The sequence below is a fragment of the Balaenoptera physalus genome, assembly GCF_965194825.1.
Source record: "Balaenoptera physalus genome assembly, chromosome: 5".
Taxonomy (NCBI): Eukaryota; Metazoa; Chordata; class Mammalia; order Artiodactyla; family Balaenopteridae; genus Balaenoptera; species Balaenoptera physalus.
Genome location: NC_138884.1, coordinates 64047746 through 64070429, shown reverse-complemented (window position 1 = coordinate 64070429; position 22684 = coordinate 64047746). Strand labels below are relative to the sequence as shown.

General features: G+C 36.6%; 1 protein-coding gene across 1 annotated transcript in view; it reads right to left on the bottom strand.

The window, feature by feature from the left end:
- Window positions 1–22684, bottom strand: part of LOC309661870 (transmembrane protease serine 11D-like) — a 74463-nt gene that overhangs the window by 29889 nt on the left and 21890 nt on the right. The window contains 2 exon segments of the mRNA XM_082464011.1: window positions 15441–15559; window positions 17435–17556. Of these exon segments, the coding sequence (XP_082320137.1) occupies window positions 15441–15559; window positions 17435–17556 (241 nt within the window).

Below are 22684 nucleotides of genomic sequence, written 5' to 3'. Positions count from 1 at the left end.
TATCTTTGTGTTTTTTTTTTTTTAACGTCTTTATTGGAGTATAATTGCTTTACAGTGTTGTGTTAGTTTCTTCTGTGAATCAGCTATACATATACGTATATCCCTATATCTCCTCCCTCTTGCGTCTCCATCCCACCCTCCTTATCCCACCACTCTATGTGGTCACAAACACGGAGCTGATCTCCCTGTGTTGTGCAGCTGCTTCCCACTAGCTACCTATTTTACATTTGGTAGTGTATATATGTCCATGCCACTCTCTCACTTCGTCCCAGCTTACCCTTCCCCCTCCCTGTGTCCTCAAGGCCATTCTCTACATCTGCATCTTTATTCCTGTCCGGCTCCTAGGTTCTTCTGAACCATTTTTTTTTTTTTTTTTTTAGATTCCATATATATGTGTTAGCATACAGTAATTGTTTTTCTCTTTCTGACTTACTTCACTCTGTATAACAGACTCTGGGTCCATCCACCTCACTACAAATAACTCAATTTCGTTTCTTTTTATGGCTGAGTAATATTCCATTGTACATATGTGCCACATCTTCTTTATCCATTCATCTGTTGATGGACACTTAGGTTGCTTCCATGTCCTGGCTATTGTAAGTAGTGTTGCAATGAACACTGTGGTACATGACTCTTTTTGAATTATGGTTTTCTCAGAGTATATGCCCAGTAGTGGGATTGCTGGGTCGTATGGTAGTTCTATTTTTAGCTTTTGAAGGAACCTCCATACTGTTCTCCATAGTGGCTGTATCAATTTACATTCCCACCAACAGTGCAAGAGGGCTCCCTTTTCTCCACACCCTCTCCAGCATTTATTGTGTGTAGAGTTTTCGGTGATGGCCATTCTGACTGGTGTGAGGTGATACCTCATTGTAGTTTTGATTTGCATTTCTCTAATGATTAATGATGTTGAGCATCTTTTCATGTGTTTGTTGGCAATCTGTATATCTTCTTTGGAGAAATGTCTATTTAGGTCTTCTGCCCATTTTTGGATTGGGTTGTTTGTTTTTTTGATATTGAGATGCATGAGCTGCTTGTATATTTTGGAGATTAATCCTTTCTCAGCTGCTTCGTTTGCAAATATTTTCTCCCATTCTGAGGGTTGTCTTGTCATCTTCTTTATGGGTTCCTTTGCTGTGCAAAAGCTTTTAAGTTTCACTAGGTCTTACTTGTTTATTTTTGTTTTTATTTCCATTTCTCTAGGAGGGGGGTCAAAAAGGATCTTGCTGTGATTTATGTCAAAGAGTGTTCTGCCTATGTTTTCCTCAAAGAGTTTAATAGAGTCTGGCCTTACATTTAGGTCTTTAATCCATTTTGAGTTTATTTTTGGGTATGGTGTTAGGAAGTGTTCTAATTTAATTATTTTACGTGTAGCTGTCCAGTTTTCCTAGCACCACTTATTGAAGAGACTGTCTTTTCTCCATTGTATATTCTTGCCTCTTTTCTCAAAGATAAGGTGACCATATGTGCATGTGCATAGAGGTTCCCTCTATGCCTACTTTCTGGGGAGCTTTTATCATAAATAGGTGTTGAATTTTGTCGAAAGGTTTTTCTGCATCTATTGAGATTATCATATGGTTTATATCCTTTAATTTGTTAATGTGGCATATCACATTGATTGATTTGTGTATATTGAAGAATCCTTGCATTCCTGGGATAAACCCCACTTGATCATGGTGTATGATCCTTTTAATGTGCTGTTGGATTCTGTTTGCTAGTATTTTGTTGAGGATATTTGCATCTATGTTCATCAGAGATATTAGCCTGAAGTTTTCTTTTTCTGTGAAATCTTTGTCTGGTTTTGGTATCAGGGTGATGGTGGCCTCGTAGAATGAGTTTGGTAGTGTTCCTCCCTCTGCTATATTTTGGAAGAGTTTGAGAAGTTTAGGTGTTAGCTCTTCTCTAAATGTTTGATAGAATTCACCTGTGAAGCCATCCGTTCCTGGGCTTTTGTTTGCTGGAAGATTTTTAATACAGTTTCATTTTCAGTGCTTGTGATTGGTTTGTTTATATTTTCTATTTCTTCTTAGTTCAGTCTTGGACGGTTGTGCTTTTCTAAGAATTTGTCCATTTCTTCCAGGTTGTCCATTTTATTGGCATATAGTTGCCTGTATTAATCTCTCATGATCCTTTGTATTTCTGCAGTGTCGGTTGTTACTTCTCCTTTTTCATTTCTAATTCTGTTGATCTGAGTCTACTGCCTTTTTTCTTGATGAGTCTGGCTAATGGTTTACCAATTTTGTTTATCTTCTCAAAGAACCAGCTTTTAGTTTTATTGATCTTTGCTATCGTTTCCTTCATTTCTTTTTTATTTATTTCTGATCTGATCTTTATGATTTCTTCCCTTCTGCTAATTTTGGGTTTTTTTGTTCTTCTTTCTTAATTGTTTTAGGTGTAAGTTTAGGTTGTTTTTTTTTTTTTGAGATTTTTCTTTTTTCTCGAGATAGGGTTGTATTGCTATAAACTTCCCTCTTAGAACTGCTTTTGCTGCATCCCATAGGTTTTGGGCCATTGCGTTTTCATTGTCATTTGTTTCTAGGTATTTTTTGATTTCCTGTTTGATTTCTTTAGTGATCTCTTGGTTATTTAGTAGTGTATTGTTTAGCCTCCATGTGTTTGTATTTTTTACAGTTTTTTTCCTGTAATTGATACATAGTCTCATAGCGTTGTGATCGGAAAAAATACTTGATATGATTTCAATTTTCTTAAATTTACCAAGGCTTGATTTGTGACCCAAGATATGATCTATCCTGGAGAATGTTTCATGAACACTTGAGAAAAAAGTGTATTCTGTTGTTTTTGGATGGAATGTCCTCTAAATGTCAATTAAGCCCATCTTGTTTAATGTATCATTTAAAGCTTGTGTTTCCTTATTTATTTTCATTTTGGATGATCTGTCTATTGGTGAAAGTGGGGTTTTGAAGTCCCCTACTATGATTGTGTTACTGTCGATTTCCCCTTTTATGGCTATTAGCATTTGGCTTATGTATTGAGGTGCCCCTATGTTGGGTGCATAAATATTTACAATTGTTATATCTTCTTCTTGGATTGATCCCTTGATCATTATGTAGTGTCCTTCTCTGTCTCTTGTAATAGTCTTTATTTTAAAGTCTATTTTGTCTGATGTGAGAATTGCTGCTCCAGCTTTCTTTTGATTTCCATTTTCATGGAATATCTTTTTCCATCCCCTCACTTTCAGTCTGTATGTGTCCCTAGGTCTGAAGTGGGTCTCTTGTAGTCAGCATATATATGTGTCTTGTTTTTATATCCATTCAGCCAGTCTGTGTCTTTTGGTGGGAGCATTTAATCCATTTGCATTGAAGGTAATTATCGACATGTATGGTCCTATTCCCATTTTCTTAATTGTTTTGGGTTTGTTTTTGTAGGTCTTTTCCTTCTCTTGTGTTTCCTGCCTAGAGAAGTTCCTTCAGCATTTGTTGTAAAGCTGGTTTGGTGGTGCTGAATTCTCTTAGCTCTTGCTTCTCTGTAAAGGTTTTAATTTTTCCATCGAAACTGAATGTGATCCTTGCTGGAGAGAGTAAGTTTGGTTGTAGGTTTTCCCCTTTCATCACTCTAAATATGTCCTGCCACTCCCTTCTGGCTTGCAGAGTTTCTGCTGAAAGATCAGCTGTTAACCTTATGGAGATTCCCTTGTATGTCATTTGTTGCTTTTCCCTTGCTGCTTTTAATATTTTTTCTTTGTATTTAATGTTTGAAAGTTTGATTAATATGTGTCTTGGTGTGTTTCTCCTTGGATTTATCCCGTATGGGACTCTCTGCACTTCTTGGACTTGACTGACTATTTCCTTTCCTATATTAGGGAAGTTTTCAACTTTAATCTCTTAAGATATTTTCTGAGTCCCTTTCTTTTTCTCTTCTTCCTTTGGGACCCTTATAATTCGAATGTTGGTGCATTTGATGTTGTCCCAGAGGTCTCTGAGACTATCCTCGATTCTTTTCACTCTTTTTACTTTATTCTTCTCTGCCGTAATTATTTCCACTATTTTATCTTCCGGGTCACTTATCCATTATTCTGCCTCATTTATTCTGCTATTGATTCCTTCCAGATAATTTTTAATATCCTTTTTTGTGTTGTTCATCACTTTTTGTTTGCTCTTTAGTTCTTCTAGGTCCTTGTTAAACTTTTCTTGTATTTTCTCCATTCTATTTCCAAGATTTTGGATCATCTTTACTATCATTATTCTGAATTCTTTTTCAGGTAGACTGCCTATTCCTCTTCATTCATTTGGTTAGGTCGGTTTTTACTTTGCTCCTTCATCTGCTGCATATTTCTCTGTCTTCTCATTTTGCTTAACTTACTGTGTTTGTGGTCTCCTTTTCGCAGCCTGCATGTTCGTAGTCCCTGTTGTTTTTGGTGTCTGCCCCCAGTGGGTAAGGTTGGTTCAGTTGGTTTTATAGGCTTCCTGGTGGAGGGGAGTGGTGCCTGTGTTCTGGTGGATGAGGCTGGATCTTGTCTTTCTGGTGGTCAGGACCTCGTCCAGTGGTGTGTTTTGGGTTTTCTGTGAACTTATTATGATTTTAGGCAGCCTCTCTGCTTATGGGTGGAGTTGTGTTCCTGTCTTGCTAGTTGTTTGGCATGGGGTGTCCAGCACTGGAGCTTGGTGGTTGTTGAGTGAAGCTGGGTCTTAGCAGTGAGGCAGAGATATCTGGGAGAGCTCTCACCGGTTGATATTATATGGGGCCGGGTGGTCTCTGCTGGTCCAATGTCCTGAGCCTGGCTCTCCCACCTCAGAGCCTCAGGCCTGACACCCAGCTGAAGCACCAAGATGCTGTCAGCCACGGGGCTCAGAAGATAAGGGAGGAAAAAAAGAAAGAAAGAATAAAATAAAATAAAAAAAGTTATGAAAATAAAAATTAAAAAAATTATTAAAGTAAAAAAAAAGTAATTTAAAAATAAAGAAGAGAGCAACCAAACCAATAAAAAAATGCACCAATGATAACAGGTGCTAGAAACTATACTAAGATAAACATAAAAATCAGAAACTAATCAGTCTCATGCAGCAAACTCCAAGTCCACAGGTGCTCCCAAAATCCACCACCTCAATTTTGGGATGATTTGTTGTCTATTCCAGTGTTCCACAGATGCAGGGTACATTGAGCTGATTGTGGAGATTTAATCTGCTGCTCCTGAGGCTGCACAGAGAAATTTCCCTTTCTCTTCTTTGTTTGCACAGCTCCTGGGGTTCAGGTTTGGATTTGGCCCTGCCTCTGCATGTAGGTTACCCTCTGGCATCTGTTCTTCGCCCAGATAGGAGCGGGTTAAAGAGCGGCTGATTAGAGGGCTCTGCCTCACTCAGGCTGGGGGGAGGGAGGGGTACGGAATGCAGGGCGGGCCTGCAGCTGCAGAGGCCCGCATAACGTTGCAACAGCCTGAGGCCCGCTGTGTGTTCTCCCAGGGAAGTTGCCCCTGGATTACGGGACCCTGGCAGTGGCGAGGTGCACAGGCTCCTGGGAGGGGAGGTGTGGACTGTGCTTTCACACAGGCTTCTTGGTAGTTGCAGCAGCAGCCTTAGCGTTTCATGCCCGTCTCTGGTGTCTGCGCTGATAGCTGCAGCTCGTGCCCGTCTCTGAAGCTCGTTTAGGCAGTGTTGTGAATCTCCTCTCGTCACGTGACCCAAAGCAATGGTCTGTTGAGTCTTAGGCAGTTCCAGACTTTTTCCTGGACTCCCTCCCAGTTAGTTGTGTCACACTAGCCCCCTTCAGGCTATGTTCACGCATCCAACTCCCGTCCTCTCCCTGGGATCTGACCTCTGAAGCTGGAGCCTCAGCTCTCAGCCCTCACCCACTCCGGCGGGTGAGAAGACAAGCCTCTCAGACTGGTGAGTGCTGGTTGACACCGATCCTCTGTGCGGGAATCTGTCCGCTTTGCCCTCTGCACCCCTGTTGCTGCACTCTCCTCTGTAGCTCCAAAGCTTCCGCCACCACCCACCCCTCTTTTCCACCAGTGAAGGGGCTTCCTAGTGTGTGGAAACTTTTCCTCCTTCAAAGTTCCCTCCCAGAGGTGCAGGTTCCATCCCTATTCTTTTGTCTCTGTTTTTTCTTTCTTCTTTTGCCCTATCCAGGTACATGGGGAGTTTCTTGCCTTTTGGGAGGTCTGAGGTCTTCTGCCAGCGTTCAGTAGGTGTGCTGTAGGAGTTGTTCCACATGAACACGTATTTTTGATGTATTTGTGAGGAGGAAGGTGATCTCCATGTCTTACTCCTCTGCCATCTTGAAGGTCTCTTGACAATACTATCTTTGAATTCTAGAATGGCCTAGAATCCTCAAACCTCAATAATATTCATAATCGATAAGAATTGAAGTGAGACATGGATTATTTAGGTAAATTCTAACAAAGTAACCATCATTAAACCAGTTAATAGATGAGGTCATATGAAGGGTAAGACATTACACATAGAATGTCTATAATTGTCACATATTTTTCATCTTGAGGGGAAAAAGATCTTATTAGCTACCCCATGAAAGTAAATCACCTTCTTATTTTCAGTACCTTCTTACTTGGTAGGTATATTTTTTGTTTTGTCTTGTATTTTAGTATTTAATGATGAAATTACACGAACAACTGATGAGGTGGAAGCATCTCTCACATACCTACCTCATAACATTTCTCAATAGTTACAGTTTTGTTCATAATATTCATGAGCTGAATAATAGTAATAATGTTGTTTTTGTGATTTCAGTCACCCTTCAGTTACAAACTTTCTTTTCTGTTTAATCAGAAGATCTGGAAACTCAGTTTTCAAGAAAAAGATAAAATACATGGCAATATAATCTATCTATTACTACAGTACTCTTCAAATATTTTTGATTATGCACTCTTATGGGTAATACATTTTGTGCATGTGTGGCCAAACCACGTTTATAAATTATACACATGTAATAATACTGTTCTACTAACAATATGAATTATAAAATATTGCCAAAGTTAAAAGTTAAAAAGGCTGAGTTACAGAACAAACATTTAGGTATTTTATTCCATTTATTTTTTAATAGCAATATATTCAGTGTTAACAATATGACTGGATAGAATTTATAATTTTTGAAACACTGTGATAAAATGACCCAAAGGTATGATTCTAAGTTTAATCTAAACACTTGGTCTGAAGCACTGAAGAAGTTTCCACACAATTATGTGGCTCCAGATGCATGAAGTTCATTAGCAGAACTTAATAAATCATGACACTAAGTTGTCAGTCCCACCAATCATGCAAGGGTTTTGTTGAAATTCAGCAAGTGACTTTCCATCTTCCCTGATTTCAATTGGCTACCCTTTCAAATCAAATCAAAGGAGTTTCATTATATTTATATACATATTTTAAGAAATGTGTTCAAAATCAACCAAACATGGTAGGTAATTTTTGCCTTCCAAATTTTTATGTGTGCATGTCTAAGCCCTTAATTTTCAGTAAAACAAAACAACTGAACTCAATCACCTAATGCTGGACACATTGTTAAACATGTATTTCCAAAGTTTTCTCTTATTTGTTTAAAAAGCAGTTAATTTCTCACACTTATACCTTCAAGGGACAGGATGTGTGTGTGTGTGTGTGTTTAAACATCTTCTAAGAAGCATTGCTTAACCTGGCAGTATGGCTTTAGCCAGGAATAGAAGATTGTCAGTTCTTATGTTACTAACTGTTCATTTACTTATTCATTATTGTATATTGCATATTCATTACTGCATATGAGGATTATCTTCAAATTGCAGGTTTTTAAATTTATTTGTGTTTTGCAGGATTCTTCTCAGTCCTCATATTAATTTTTGGGGAGGTTTAGTTTACTTTTAGAGCTAGATAATATAATTTTAAAATCCAGTGGAAGCTGTATATCATTTAAATCTACTGAGAGCCAGTAAAAGTGTGCTGATGCCCAGTCAGTTCTACTGTGTTACTGCCCACCCCATCCCTCAAGATATTTTCACACACATTGTGTGGAACTACTTGACATAAAACCAAACAAAGGTGCCAGTGTCAATCCATTTGTTAAATAGTAACAAAGCTAAGTTTGTTCATTTGTTCCTTCACTCCTTCTCTCCCTATTTTCTTTTTCTTCTTGTTTAAAAATTTTTTCGTAAAAGAGAAAAACACATGTAGAGTGACATTTAAGTATTTTCTTCCATGACTCCAATAAAATTATTGTGAATCCCTCCCTGGTATGACAACTCCATCTTGGAGACCATTGTGGGCTTCATCCGGACTGCAATGACATCTTTATTTTGTGTCCCTAGCACTTAGCACAGGAACCAACAGATAGAATGTATCATTTATTCATTCATTCAACGAATATTTGAATGCCAACTATGTACCAAATTCTCTTTTAGGCATTAGGCAACAATCAGTGCTTATTAAATGGCTGTACTAAAAGCCCTGATGGTAAAAGGGATGTGATATGATTAATTGCAAATTGATACTGCTGTCTTTCTCTTCCTGTGCCCTATTTTTTTTCATGGTACAGTCCTTAGGTATATTTTGGAAAAAATGGCAATTGTTGTTTGCAGAATCTGTTGCAATACCACCCCTGATGCCAAAGGGGAGTTTCAATGGTTCAATTGATCCTAGGTATGAATCCTGATTGAAGTCCCTTGTTTTATTTGGAGAGACCCATTCAATCAGAATGCACTCATAGTTTTGATACACATATTTTGCAAACAGATGCTCTCATTATTTCGAAATCACCTTGTTCATTTTTTCACTCATTCAACAGCTTTTGAGCACCTCTTATGCTTCACGCTTCCTCTATCAAGCACTGGGTTACACTGGTGGAGAAAATAGACAGTCCTTGCCATCATGGAGCTTACATCTAATGGGGGAGATAGGCACTAATCAGATTATCATCCACATTTAAGCAGAATTATAACTGTGATAAGTGCAGCAATATAGTAGAGGGATTTGATCCAGTCAGTGAGATTAGAGAGGCTTCTCAGAGGAATGCTTATGAAACTGAGATCTTCAGGAAGAATCAGAGTTAGCTGGTTGAAGAGAAAGGAAAAGCCTCACAGGTGGAGTGAATGGCACATACAAAGTCCTGAGGTAGGAACAAGCAGATTGTGTTTAAGGAATCAAAGGCCAGGACAGTTGTAGCCTAGAAAACAAGGAGGCTAGAGTTATATAGAAAGGCCAGACCATGAAAGTCTTGTTAGTGTGTGAAGCATTTGGTCTTTATCATAATAATGGGAAGTCACTGAAGTGTTTTAAATGAGAGGATAATAAAATCAGATTTGCAATTTGAGAACAATCTCTCTGGTTGCATGTGGATAAACAATTTTAGGTGCAAAATAACATAAATTAGTTATGGTCCTATTTTGGCACTTCAGTGTAGAGGTGATGGCTTGGATGGTTATGGTGGTAGCAGAATATGGAGAGAAATGAATGGATCTGAGGGAAATACAGGGGATAAAACCTACAGGGGTTGGTAATAGATTGGATATTTGGAATGATAGAGAGCAGTATGTCAAGGATGAATCCTAGGTTTCTGGTTTGGAAAACTGAATAAATGGTATTATCATCAATGGGGTTAGGATTATGGGAAGAAGGCTAGTATGGCATGGAGGGATCATGAGTTTGATTTAGGGACATAATATATTTGAGATGTTTTTACAACAGACAAGTAGAGATATTAAGCTGGCAGTTGGGGGAAAAGGTCTGAAGTACAGAAGAAAAGTCTGGGCTGACGACAGCATGAGTCATTAGTATATAAGTGTTGGTAGAAGTAATGGTCATGGATGAGATCATCTAGAGATAGAAGATAATGTGGGAGGAGAGGAGTGCATAGGTCAAAGACTTGGGGAATTTCAACATTTAATGTCAGTGTAGAGGAGGGTGAATCTATAAAAAGATACAGAGGAGAAGGATTGGCCAGAGAAGCAGGATGAGAAAAACAGGTGACTGGGGGGCATGGATATCTTGTGTGAAAATCACATAATCATAGACTTTTTGAGGTAGAATGTACTATAAAAATCATCTAGATCAATGATTTTATTTTACTAATGAATAAACTGTGAACCAGAAAAGTGAATTGCTTAATATAATAGAAATTCTGGAATTATTCCACTGCTCATTAAGTATAACACTGCTGACTATGGAACAAGGATAATGATGGTACTCATGTTACCACTGGTAAGTGGTATGATTCTTGAACTTGAAACCAGGAGACCTTGGTTTGAATTTTTGTTCTATCACTTTCCAGTTGAATGGCCTTTGTCATGTTTCTTAATCTCTCACAGTATTCACTTATCCATCTATAAAAATTACATGCCCTTTGTGAGTTGAAGGTTAGATGATATATGTAAAAGTGCTTTATGAACTATAAAGTACTATATTAGAGTATTATTCAAAGTGTTTCTACAGAAGTATGAATAAATGAGATTAACTGTAGAAATCATACATCAGACGAATTTCAAGGGGAATCTTTCTCTGCCAGATGTTTAATTATAAAGCCACAGTAAATAGCTGGGTACTGGTACAGGCAAAGACTAATCAGTGAAAGAGAGGGGAGTACAGAAAAAAGAAAAAGAGGAATTTAGTGTATGATAAAGACAGCATAACAAATAAATCCATTGCACTATTTAATATACTGTTTTGGTACCACCACCTAGCTCTTTTAGGGGAAAAAGCTGGATCTCTATCTTATTAAAAAATAAATTACAGGGGCTTCCCTGGTGGCGCAGTGGTTGAGAAATCTGCCTGCCAATGCAGGGGACACGGGTTCGGGCCCTGGTCTGGGAAGATCCCACATGCCACGGAGCAGCTGAGCCCGTGGGCCACAATTACTGAGCCTGTGCGTCTGGAGCCTGTGCTCCGCAACAAGAGAGGCCGCGATAGTGAGAGGCCCGCGCACCGCGATGAAGAGTGGCCCCAGCTTGCCACAACTAGAGAAAGCCCTCGCACAGAAACGAAGACTCAACACAGCCATAAATAAATAAATAAATAAATTAAAAAAAAAAAAATAAATAAATAAATTACAGGTGAATCAAAGATAAAATTGATAATTTTGGCTACCTAAAAAATTAAATCTATATGGCAGTAAAAAAAAAACCCCTAGATTATAAACAAGGTTGAAAGTCAAATCTCGTTAGAGAAATATATGAAAATGAATAACAGGCAAATTTTAATATTTTAACAAGGAAAGAATTTTTTCCCCCAGATTTATATAAAAACACAAAGTCTCCAGTAAGAAAATGGGCAAGGTCATGACCAGGCAATTCACAAATGAAATTATAAAAATGACCTATTACTATAGGGAGACAGATTAAATCTTACCAGTAATCAAAGAAATGCAAACCAAAATAATAGTGAGATATCACTTCTTACCTATTGAATTAGCAACAGTTAATAAGATTTACCATGCATAGTGTTAATGCTGTGGGGGAAATAAGCATACCTATGCATACTTATATACTGTTGGTAAGAATGTAAACTGGGGCACTTCTGGAGTGCAATCTAGAAATTAAAATAAATGTTAAAAATGCATAGATCACTATATTGATATAAACAAATGGTTGAATTACGTGGAGAAACTAGACAAACAGAAGAATTTCAAATATTCTTTAAATATTCAAAGCATAACTCGTTACTCCTCCACTTCTTATGTGTGGCCTGTACATAGTGTCTTTCTTCCAAAGAGTATAATATGGAAAAGGGAGGGAGTAACTTTACAGTGTAGAAATCTGGCCAACACTACTTCAGCCAGGTGATCAAGGTCAACAGTGGTAAGTCATGTTGATATTATGTACCCCACTTCATATGATGTAATGAAAATGACCCTTTTCCTCTATAGTCTTCCTCCTTAAAACCCCAAACCCCAGTCTAACCGTAAGAAAAAACATCAGAAGGCCTCCAATTGTGGGACATTTCTACAGAATACCTGACTAGTATTCCTCAAAACTGTCAAGGTTATCAAAAACAAGGAAAATCTGAGGAACTGTCATAGTTTACAAGAGCCTAAGGAGACATGGCAACTCTGTAATTTGCTATCCTGGATGGGATCAGGAAATGGAAAAGAACACTAAGTAAAAACAAAGGAAATCTGAATAAAATACAGAATTTGGTTAATAACAATGTATTAATATTGGATCATTAATTGCAATAAATATACTATTGTAATATAAAACGTTAATCATAGAGGAAACTGGGTATGATGTATATGAGAACTCTATATTATCTTCGCAACTTTTCTATAAATCTAAAATGCTTCTAAAATAAAATCTTTATTAAAATTGAAGAAGAAATTTAAAAATCTCTAGAGAGAAATAAAAAAATGCATACACCCTATATTCTGATAATTCTACTTCTGGGAATATGTCCCAAGAATATAATCACTCAGGTGTGCAAGGATGTATCAACAAGACTGGTCATCAGAATATTGGGTATAATAGTGAAAAACTGGAAACAATTTGAACATCTGTCAACAGAGGACTGGTTAAATAAAATATTGTACCTTTGTGCACTATAATGCTATTTAGTTATTTAAAATGGTGTATTTCTTCATTGATATTAAAATACCTCTATGACATATTTTTTGAGAAAAAAGTAGTAGTAAACAAGCATGTATAGTCTTATTCCATTGACAGAAAATAGTATGTGTTTGTGCATGGACGATTATGCAGTTTTCATGAAAAGTACTTGGAACATCAAAATATTAATAGTGGATATATGAGTATTGAGATTTTGTGCATATTTCTTTCTCTTTATATTTCTTGAATGCCCTGACTTTTCTACTTTTTTATATTATCTTTACAACCAAAGACAAAACTAAAATTATTTTCATTTTGATAACACTTTATACATTACAATTTATAGACCACTTTTGAGAGTAATTTAAGAATAACAAATTAGATTGTATAATTTTTTTGTCATTGGGATTGGGTTTTAAAGACTTACTGAATATCTTTCAAATGTGCTGGTAGTGCTTTTGAAAAGAAACTTAGTTTATGTTTTTCACATTGCTGAATATGTACGTTGTGCTTTATGCCTTATGCCGTTTCTCTCCATATCAGTCTTTTGCAATTTTACATATGCTCTATGAAGGATGCGCTGACCTAACATATCTGATCTGTCTGGCAGGAACTGAGTGACCTCTTTAGGGCTGAGGATGTCTCTGGCATCTTGCTTTAATGACAAATAGCTGGATTCTAATTCCCTATAATGAAGCTGGGATTCTCGATATACACACTTTCAGTTTGCTCCTTTTATTAGACTGGGTAAATAGCTGAAACATTACATGATGTCTTTGTGTGGATGTGAGGACTTCATTATGAATAACTGTCCTCAGACTGGCCTCCTGAGATGTTTGTCTCTAGTATCTTCTTCAAGAAATTTAAGAATGTCTCTTGCAGTGTTAATCACAAGAAAATCTGTTCAGATTTGCAGGTTGCCCTCTGCCTAAGACAAAGGTACTCACAGGCTCTTTGTATTCGTCTGCGTAGTTTGCATTTGTGTGTGTATTTGTGGGGTCCAGCCTCAGAGTAGTATTATTAACCCAAGCACCGATTATTGCATAAATCAGCACCTTTCAACATCTAAACTGTGTGGGCAGTCAGTGGTACTAATGACAAAGTACCAAAGTTTTTAAAAACTGGCATTTTTAAATAAATGTGAATAAATTTAAGGATATTCTTTAAATACTAAAAAAAAAAAAAAGTCTCTTGGTTTGAAGTCTAAACAATGGGCTCTCATGATGCAAATGATATAACTAAATATTCCTATTGATTTTTTAAGAGCAGGTTGGGAAGAGAAAGTAGGAAGTTGGGGAGGTGAATTGCTTTGGTAAGCCTAAAATGGAAGTTTTATCTGCATTTCCACATTTTCTGGAATATGCCTTAATTCAAGTTTTAACCCCTTGGCTTTCTTCTGGACCACCGTAATGAGCTTCTAACTAGCCTTACTGTGTGCAGGCTCTTCTCTTTATAGTCTAATTTTTACATTCGGAACATGAATCTATCAGATCCTGTTTGCATCATTCTGCCTCTAGCTCAAGACTTTCTCTCTGCAAGATAAAACCCAAACTTTTTAGCTAAGCACATTCTCCTCTCTATGCCTTGGCTCATATTTTAGCTGTGGTGTGCCCTACTCATTCTAAAAGCCAACCTGAAAAGTCATCTTTTATAAGACACTGTCTCTGATCTCCATAACTGGATATCATTTATCCTCTTACCACAAACTTACATCTGCGTTGCTCTCATGTCACATACTCACTGCATACCTTATATTGTAAATATTTGTAAGCTTGTTTAATCTCCCGTGTTAGACTAAGCTCCATGAGGGCAGATCCAATATCTACTCCACTTTTTGTATGTCCACAGCATTTGACAGGATTGATGTTTAATAAAAGTTTATTGAAGGACCAGGAGGCTCCCACTTCTGACATAATAAACTGGTGTTCCCCAATATTAACCCTACCTCTGCCTCCTGGCCTAGATTCTGTTCCCAGATTATTCTGATTCAGCTGTTTATTCTGATTAAACATTTAAATAATATACTAACTTCCCTTGCTCTAATTTAATGCTCACCAAGCACTTTTCTCAATACTTGACTCCTAGTGTAGTTTGCCCCTAGGGGAAAAGGGTGTTAGACAAGCAGATGATTCAGTCCCCCAGCCATGATAATTCTCATTATAGATTAACTCAGTGGTTCCCAAAGTGTGGTCCCTGGACCATAGCATCAGCATCACCTGGGAACTTGTTAGAAATGCAAATTCTAACTACTGACTCAGAAACTCTGACACTGGGGCCTAGAACTCTATTTTTAATAAGCTTTCCAGGTGATTTTGCTAAAGTTTTAGAACCATTGGACTAATTTATAACCTTAGGAATCTTAGAAAACATACGGGTAAGTGAGCAACCCTGAGATTGTTCAGCTCTGACTCTGCAGGGCTGAAGGCCAAACCCTGGTCTGTGATGATAAACCAGTGCTAAGTGTCTGCTTATGAGGTTTCCCGGTAAGCAGCCTGGGGGCCTTTTCAAGTGAGAGCGCAGGCTTTCTTTGTATATTTTCTATGTCGATCATTGAACCAAAGTATGACGTTCTCCAAACTATGTTAATATGTATTTTAACACCTACTACCTGTATGTTTAGTTGGATAAGAAAAAAGGAAAGAAGGCAAAATGAAAAGGATTTAAAAAGACAATCTCAAGGGTAGGAAAAATGCTCAAATTGCATAAACAATAGACTTCCAATCTGAAGTCATAATCATAAAAAATATGTTTACTCATGACCTAAAACTTTCATGATGTAAGAAAATATGAACAAGAACAAGTGTACAAGCAAATTGACTTGGAAAAAGCACAACGAAACACATCTTTCACCATTCGGGGAGGAGAATATGCAGAGCATCTAGGAGTTGCAAATGTATCACAAAATATTAAGTTTATTATCATAATTGTTTTATGATATAATAAAGAGGAAATGCAAATATTAACTTACCATAGACTCAATATTTCCACTCAAATTCCTGTATTTCTGTGTAACTGATGAACTTAGCTCATCACTATATTGAACATTTAGGATTTGAATGCTGCTACGGTAAAAGTAATGTTTTTGACCTGTAAAACAAAGAAAAGGCAGAATCAATCTCACATTACTAAGTACTTTAATCTGTATATTATACAGGATTATGGGAGGCTATGTTATACAATTTAAAAAAATTTGATTCCCTTGAAAGAAAACTCTAAACTTAATATAATGTAACTATAATGAAATTATTTTTCTTTCAGTTTTTAAAAAGATTGGCAATGCTGGAACTGTTAAAAATGCATGAAAATCAGAGCAGCATTATTTGAGAAATTAAATTGTTCAGTAGTATCATAATTTTCATTCTTACTATATTTTAGGGAGATTTGTGATTACAGATTTATTCATTCAGGAAATATTAATGTCTATAATACACTATTATTCATTTATCATTAAGGAATAAAGTAATTCCGAATAGTTTTAAAAATTATTTCAAATACTATTCTTTTTAGAGGAATTAGTGATTTATTGGTTCTCTGGATTAAGCTAGAAAATAACTGTTCTGACAAGAAAGCTAATCTGGTTGTTCAATGTGAACTATTTCCATCAAAAAGGGTCTACCAATGGATATATTAAGCTATGTGAAGGAAATGAAAATTCCTAAAACATACTTGTCCTTACCTTAGAAACATTATGAACATGGACATAACCTAACCTGTCTTGGGAAAAAATTCCCTGCTTCCATTTGATCATTCATATACATAATTTATGCAGAGAAATACCTCAATCAGGGAAAGCATTTGAGATCCTGGGGATAGGGTTGTGTGGTCCTTTGTGGCAGAAGGACAAGTCTTTCTGGAGCCATAAGTGGTCACTGGTATACACTTTGAAGAGGACTTACTTAGGCTTCGCACTTTGTGTTTAAGTGTGACAATACAGTGCTGTTAAGAGCGAAAATTCATTAGTTTAATCTGAAACTTGATGTTTGTTTTTCCTTCTTCCGTAATTCACTTTGGACATATTTGTCTCTAGGTGATTTGATAGCAAAATGTAGTCAGAAGCAAAATTTAGCCACAACTTTATAATTAGATTGACTGAAAAGATTATTCCTAGTTACTTGAATAAATAAATTTGTTCTTGCTCAGTCTCCACACTCACACATACCCATATGCCTTCACACTCTGCCCCGCCCTGCCCCAATGATTTAAATAATTTAACAGGATTATAGCAAAATTAAAAAAAAAAAACAAAGTCAAAGTGTTTTTTCAAGTGAAGAAAACAGATTATAACATATATTATGTAGTGAAATTTGACACATTTTATCTACATTAAAACATCTGAAAGAATATTCACTGAGAATGAGCAGGGTATATGCATTCTTTATATTATTTCTTTGTTTCCTATTTTTATGACGCAATGAAAAATTAAAGAAACTAAGAGAAACAAAAAGGAACAGAATCCTTTTTAAAGTTTGTTTTTAACCTCTTTCTACTTCTTAACTTCAAATTCATCTCTTATCATAATTGTTCTGCCCCTAAGATTATTTTCAGGAGACAGGTCATGAATTAACAAATATTTAGATATATCCAACTTTTAGATGTTGAAACTTAAGGTCCTTTGCAAATTTTAAATGAAGAAGGAAATCATGGTATTAATGAAAAAACAAAACAAGTGAACTCTAGCATCAGAAAAATATTGAGTTTTTTCCCTTGGCTAGAATAATTCTTGTCTGGGTTTAATGTTGTTTAGTATACTAAAAAAGGCCAAAAGAAAAAGAAGAGAAAAAATACTGAATTAGAGAAAATATAGACATGAACATATATTCAGGGGTATATGAATAAAATATATAATTATGTTGTATTAAGAAATAGAAGTGGCAATAAAAGTGAGAATGCCAAACTTTTAATCTGAAAGTATATTTAGTTAATTCATGTGAAGAGTGGTATTTCCAATCTTCTGGTACTTACCAAAAGCTAAAAAGTAGACAAGTAGAGCTGTGGTCACTGCCAGGATCACCACAACGGCGACGGTAACAAAACATACTATGTATGGATTCAGAGATCTTGAGGCCGATGGCGCCCGTGTTGGCCTTAGAACAAGGGAAAAGATCAAAGGCCACTCATTTCACTCAGAGAAACAATCATTTCAGCTCTCATGATCATTTTCTGCCTTCCATGTGTAAGAAGTCTCTTAGTTTGCACATGGCTCTATTATAGAAAACTGATTGTTTCTTGATAGGAATATAGTTCTGGAAATGAAATCTAACTGAACAACACTCTCCTTAATGGTTTTTCTTTCAATTTTTTTTCAGCACTAAAATGTTGACATTTAGATAGTTTGATAGAAGAATAAGGAAATCTGTCCTCTGGTTTGCAATTACTTTTCCTTCTTCTGCCAGTTGATGAAGTTCTCAAGAATAACAACTATTTCTGTTTTACTACAACTCCTTCTAAGACCCTATGTTGGACACTACTTTAGTAAGCTCCCTTACCTGGGCACCATCCTCAGGGATGTGCTGAAGAGAGATCATTTTAGGGGGAGAGGGGTGGAGGGAGTCAGAACAGTAGCATTTCTCACTGTAATATTCTCCGGGTTATTAAAATGGGGGTATGTCTAGAGGCTGAGAGCTGAGATCCAGGAGAGTAATAAGCACCTGTAATTAATTAGAACTGTACCAGCAGCAGAGGATTTGCGTAATTTTTTTCACCCATGAAATCATCAACAGCAGTGTAAGCCAATAGATTTGTACTAACAGTATCTGGTATTATATTAAGCATATAATCCAAGTACTTCCTCATGGCCTCTCTCCCTACCACACACACACTCACACTGGGGAGGTCACCAGAAGAGCTGAGTGTGAATTCCTGTTTTATCCCTTGTTTGCTTGGAGATCATATTGTCATTTATCTGAGATTTTCTTCATCTGAAAAAATGGGAATAATACTTGCCTCACAAGGCTAATTTGAAGATCAGTGAGGTTATGTTAAGTGTATAAAGTATATATTTCTATTAAATAGGTTATCCACTAGACTGTGAGAACCTTGAGGATAAAGATGGTATTCATGCATATGTTTCTGACAGTTTGTAGGGTACCTGGCATATATAGGTGGTCCATAGATTTATGATATTTATAAATATTTGTTGTATGTGTTAACTCATGGGTGTGTTTTAGATTTAAAAGCCTTAACAGAACTGAAAAGCACTTACATTTAGCTAGAATATAGTCAGATTTCCATTTTTTCTATTTGTTTTGCTAACATTCTGGTATAAGTGGGAAGGGAATGCTCTGAGAGTCAGTGATTCCCAGACTTTAGTTTTCGCAGCAGGGTTGCCTGGTATTGTTTGGGCTCTACCCAACTCACATACTGATGAAAGGGCATCTCCTGGTATTTTACATTGTACCACCTGCACATTGTACGCTATGGCTATGGGACCAGAATCATTTCAGAAGATTTTTGGAGGTGGACATAGACTTGCCAACTTCCAATTTTGTTGAATAAACACATTAAACATTACAAAAATTGACCATGCTCAAATATTATTTTTTAATAAAAGGGCATTTAAATTGATAAAAGTAGGAAGGACATGATCTCATAATAACAAATTAGATGAATAATTTAGCTCTAGATTAATGATGTCTTTTTACTACATTGTTCTTATTTGTTCATTTTGCTATGCTAATCAAAACTGACTTTCAGTGACACTGGTCCAGAGTCCAACATTTGGGAATGACTAACTGTAGTAATTTTCTAGTAGGATAAAATTGGCCCATTGACACTTGCTGACTTTTTGAGTCTCAGTTTACTCTTCTGTTTCCTACTGGGTTTGTTGTGCCAATGACATGTGGTCACAGTTGCACAGTGTTTGGCATTTGTAAGTTCAGTAAATATCAGTGGGTACTCAGCAGGGGAGAGTCAAAAGAAGAGCTGGAAGCAAGCCAACCCAAATAAGTTTCATACTGATTGACCCCCTACCTCAACAACAAGGGACTGTATCAATTTACATTCCCACCAACAGTGCAAGAGGGTTCCCTTTTCTCCACACCCTCTCCAGCATTTATTGTTTGTAGATTTTTTGATGATGGCCATTCTGACCGGTGTGAGGTGATACCTCATTGTAGTTTTGATTTTCATTTCTCTAATGATTAGTGATACTGAGCATTCTTTCATGTGTTTGTTGGCTATCTGTATATCTTCTTTGGGGAAACGTCTATTTAGGTTTTCTGCCCATTTTTGGATTGGGTTGTTTGTGTTTTTGATATTGAGCTGCATGAGCTGCTTGTAAATTTTGGACATTAATCCTTTGTCACTTGCTTCATTTGCAAATATTTTCTCCCATTCTGAGGGTTGTCTTTTTGTCTTGTTTATGGTTTCCTTTGCTGTGCAAAAGCTGTTAAGTTTCATTACGTCCCATTTGTTTATTTTTGTTTTTATTTCCATTTCTCTAGGAGGTGGTTCAAAAAGGATCTTGCTGTGATTTATGTCATAGAGTGTTCTGTCTATGTTTTCCTCTAAGAGTTTGATAGTCTGGTCTTACATTTAGGTCTTTAATCCATTTTGAGTTTATTTTTGTGTATGGTGTTAGGGAGTGTGCTAATTTCATTCTTTTACATGTAGCTGTCTAGTTTTCCCAGCACCACTTATTGAAGAGGCTGTCTTTTCTCCACTGTATAGTCTTGCCTTCTTTATCAAAAATAAGGTGACAGAGTGAAGTAAGTCAGAAAGAGGAAAAGCAAATACCGTATGCTAACACATATATATGGAATCTAAAAAAAAAATAAAAATAAAGTGGTTCTGAAGAACCTAAGGGCAGTACAGGAATAAAGACGCAGATGTAGAGAATGGACTTGAGGACATGCGATGGGGGGAAGGGTAGTCTGGGACGAAGTGAGAGAGTGGCATGGACTAATATATACTACCAAATGTAAAATAGATAGCTAGTGGCAAGCAGCTGCATAGCACAGGGAGATCAGCTCGGTGCTTTGTGACTACCTAGAAGGATGGGAGAGGGAGGGTGAGAGGGAGACCCAAGAGGAAGGAGATATGGGGATATATGTATATGTATAGCTGATTCACTTTGTTATAAAACAGAAACTAACACACCATTGTAAAGCAATTATACTCCAATAAAGATGTTTAAAAAAACCCCCAAAAACAAAAAATTGACTGTATTTCCAGAGGTGAATAGAAGTATCAAGATTTATGAGTGTAGAATGAGAAGTTACTGAAAAACAAGGCTTAAGTTGGAAGCCAAAATACCAAAAAAGAAAAACCATAGGCTAGAGTCAGCATATGCTTTAGCTTGGATGAGCCTCCCATGGGAATGGCTTTAGAACCATCTTTGCTTCAGTTCATGGAAAACATATTAAACCCAATGGCTAAAAAGCACCATGAGACATGTGACTCAATAAACAAAGGGTGTGGAGCTCAAATGACCTTAATCTCACAAGCCATAATTAATTACATAAGAATAGGTTGTTCCATCTTGTAGAAACTGCTGAAGAAATACCTGCTCTCTTGTTAGCAGTGCAACTTGTCATTGAACCTCTGTATGTCGCTGATTATAAAGCTTATGCCAACACACACTAAATTGTGTACAATATTTGCTTTGAAAACTATTAGAGAAAATATATTTGCTAACACTGTCTGAATTTTGACTCACATTCAGTGGAAATCTTCAAGCAAATAGTTTGCTTTTAAAGCATGATCCTGATCAGTAAAATTTTTAGTGGTTGTGTTTAAACAGCAAAACAAATGTGCAGTTGTGACATATTTAACCAGCTTCCGTCTCCTTCTTTCTCTCTCATTGACTTGGAAAATTACATGAATTTTAGAAAACTTATTCTATGCTTTTATTATGAGAACCGAAGTGTCAGACTTTATACATGCTTATTACCAGTCTTCATAATAGTCTTGTAAGATGGGTATTATGATCCCTATTTGGAAGATAGGAAAACTGAGGTTCAGAGAGTAATAACTCAGGAGTGACAGAGCTTGAAATGGAAACCAGGGTGGTTAGAATAAAAGAACATGGACTGCCTCTGATGTAGACTTCCTCCCTCACACTGTAAGAGATGGAAAAAATTTTGGGACTCCTATCCCTTGTGACATCACTTGGAGGAAGCAAAGGGAATCGACATCTATTGAGTGCTTATTAAATTGAGTGCTAGGATTTTGTTCTTACACATAGTAAATGTGCAATAAAATAATTGTTGATCTAATTTTAATTTGAAAGTATACCTTACATTAATATATCAGATTTATGTAGGAATACTAGTTAACTTCTGCCATTGACACATAGTTAGAAGCAATATATGATTGTGGATTAATAGAGTCACTTGGCAATAACTTTCCATTATTTGTAAGAATAGAGGAAAACAACGACAGGGTAATTGCAAATTCAGATATACATAGTATGTCTGTAGAGGACTTTTAGACAATTCTGTGTCCATTTAAATAAGATTTCAGGTATGATAGTAACGATTTGGTCCGCGGTTGTTTTCTCCTGATGTGTATTCTTCCTCAATGATCCCATCCTATGCCCTGGTTTCGCAAGCATATAATAAGGTAATATTTTCTAAGATAGATCTTCAGCCCAGACTTCTGTCTTTGAGCTCCACATCATTATTTTCAATTATGCATTGGACATCTTATGGATGTTTTAGAACCTCCTTAAATATAACACTTCAGTTAAGAACTGAACTTGCTATCTTTTTCTCCAGCCTGCACTCATGCCCCACTATTTCTAATATTGGTGAATGTCACTACCATCTATCTGGTACAGTTAAAGATCCAGGAATTAGCTGTACCTGCTCCCTCTTGGTAAGTTCCCACATTCGAGAGGTCATTGGTGCTTATACCTACTGCCTAAATCTTTCTCTCCATCACCTCTATCTCTTTCTTTATTCTGGCTGCTATTATTTTGTATTATGTGAAATACCTCTTAAATGTTCTCCCTTCTTCCATTATCAAGAGACATTTGGTGAGTGCCTGCAATGTTCTAGGCAAAATTTAATTTCTGGGAATACAATGAAAAGAAACAATCATAGCACTCCTAATAATGGGGGGAGAGAAATGAGTAAGATAAATAAATAAAATAAAGGAAAAAAAAGCAAAGGAGTAGGAAGAAGTATAAGTACGGGGTGCTGAAAATTTAGATAGAGTGACCAAGAAAGGCTTTGCTGAGGAGTTGACATTTGAGTAAAGATCAGAATGAGG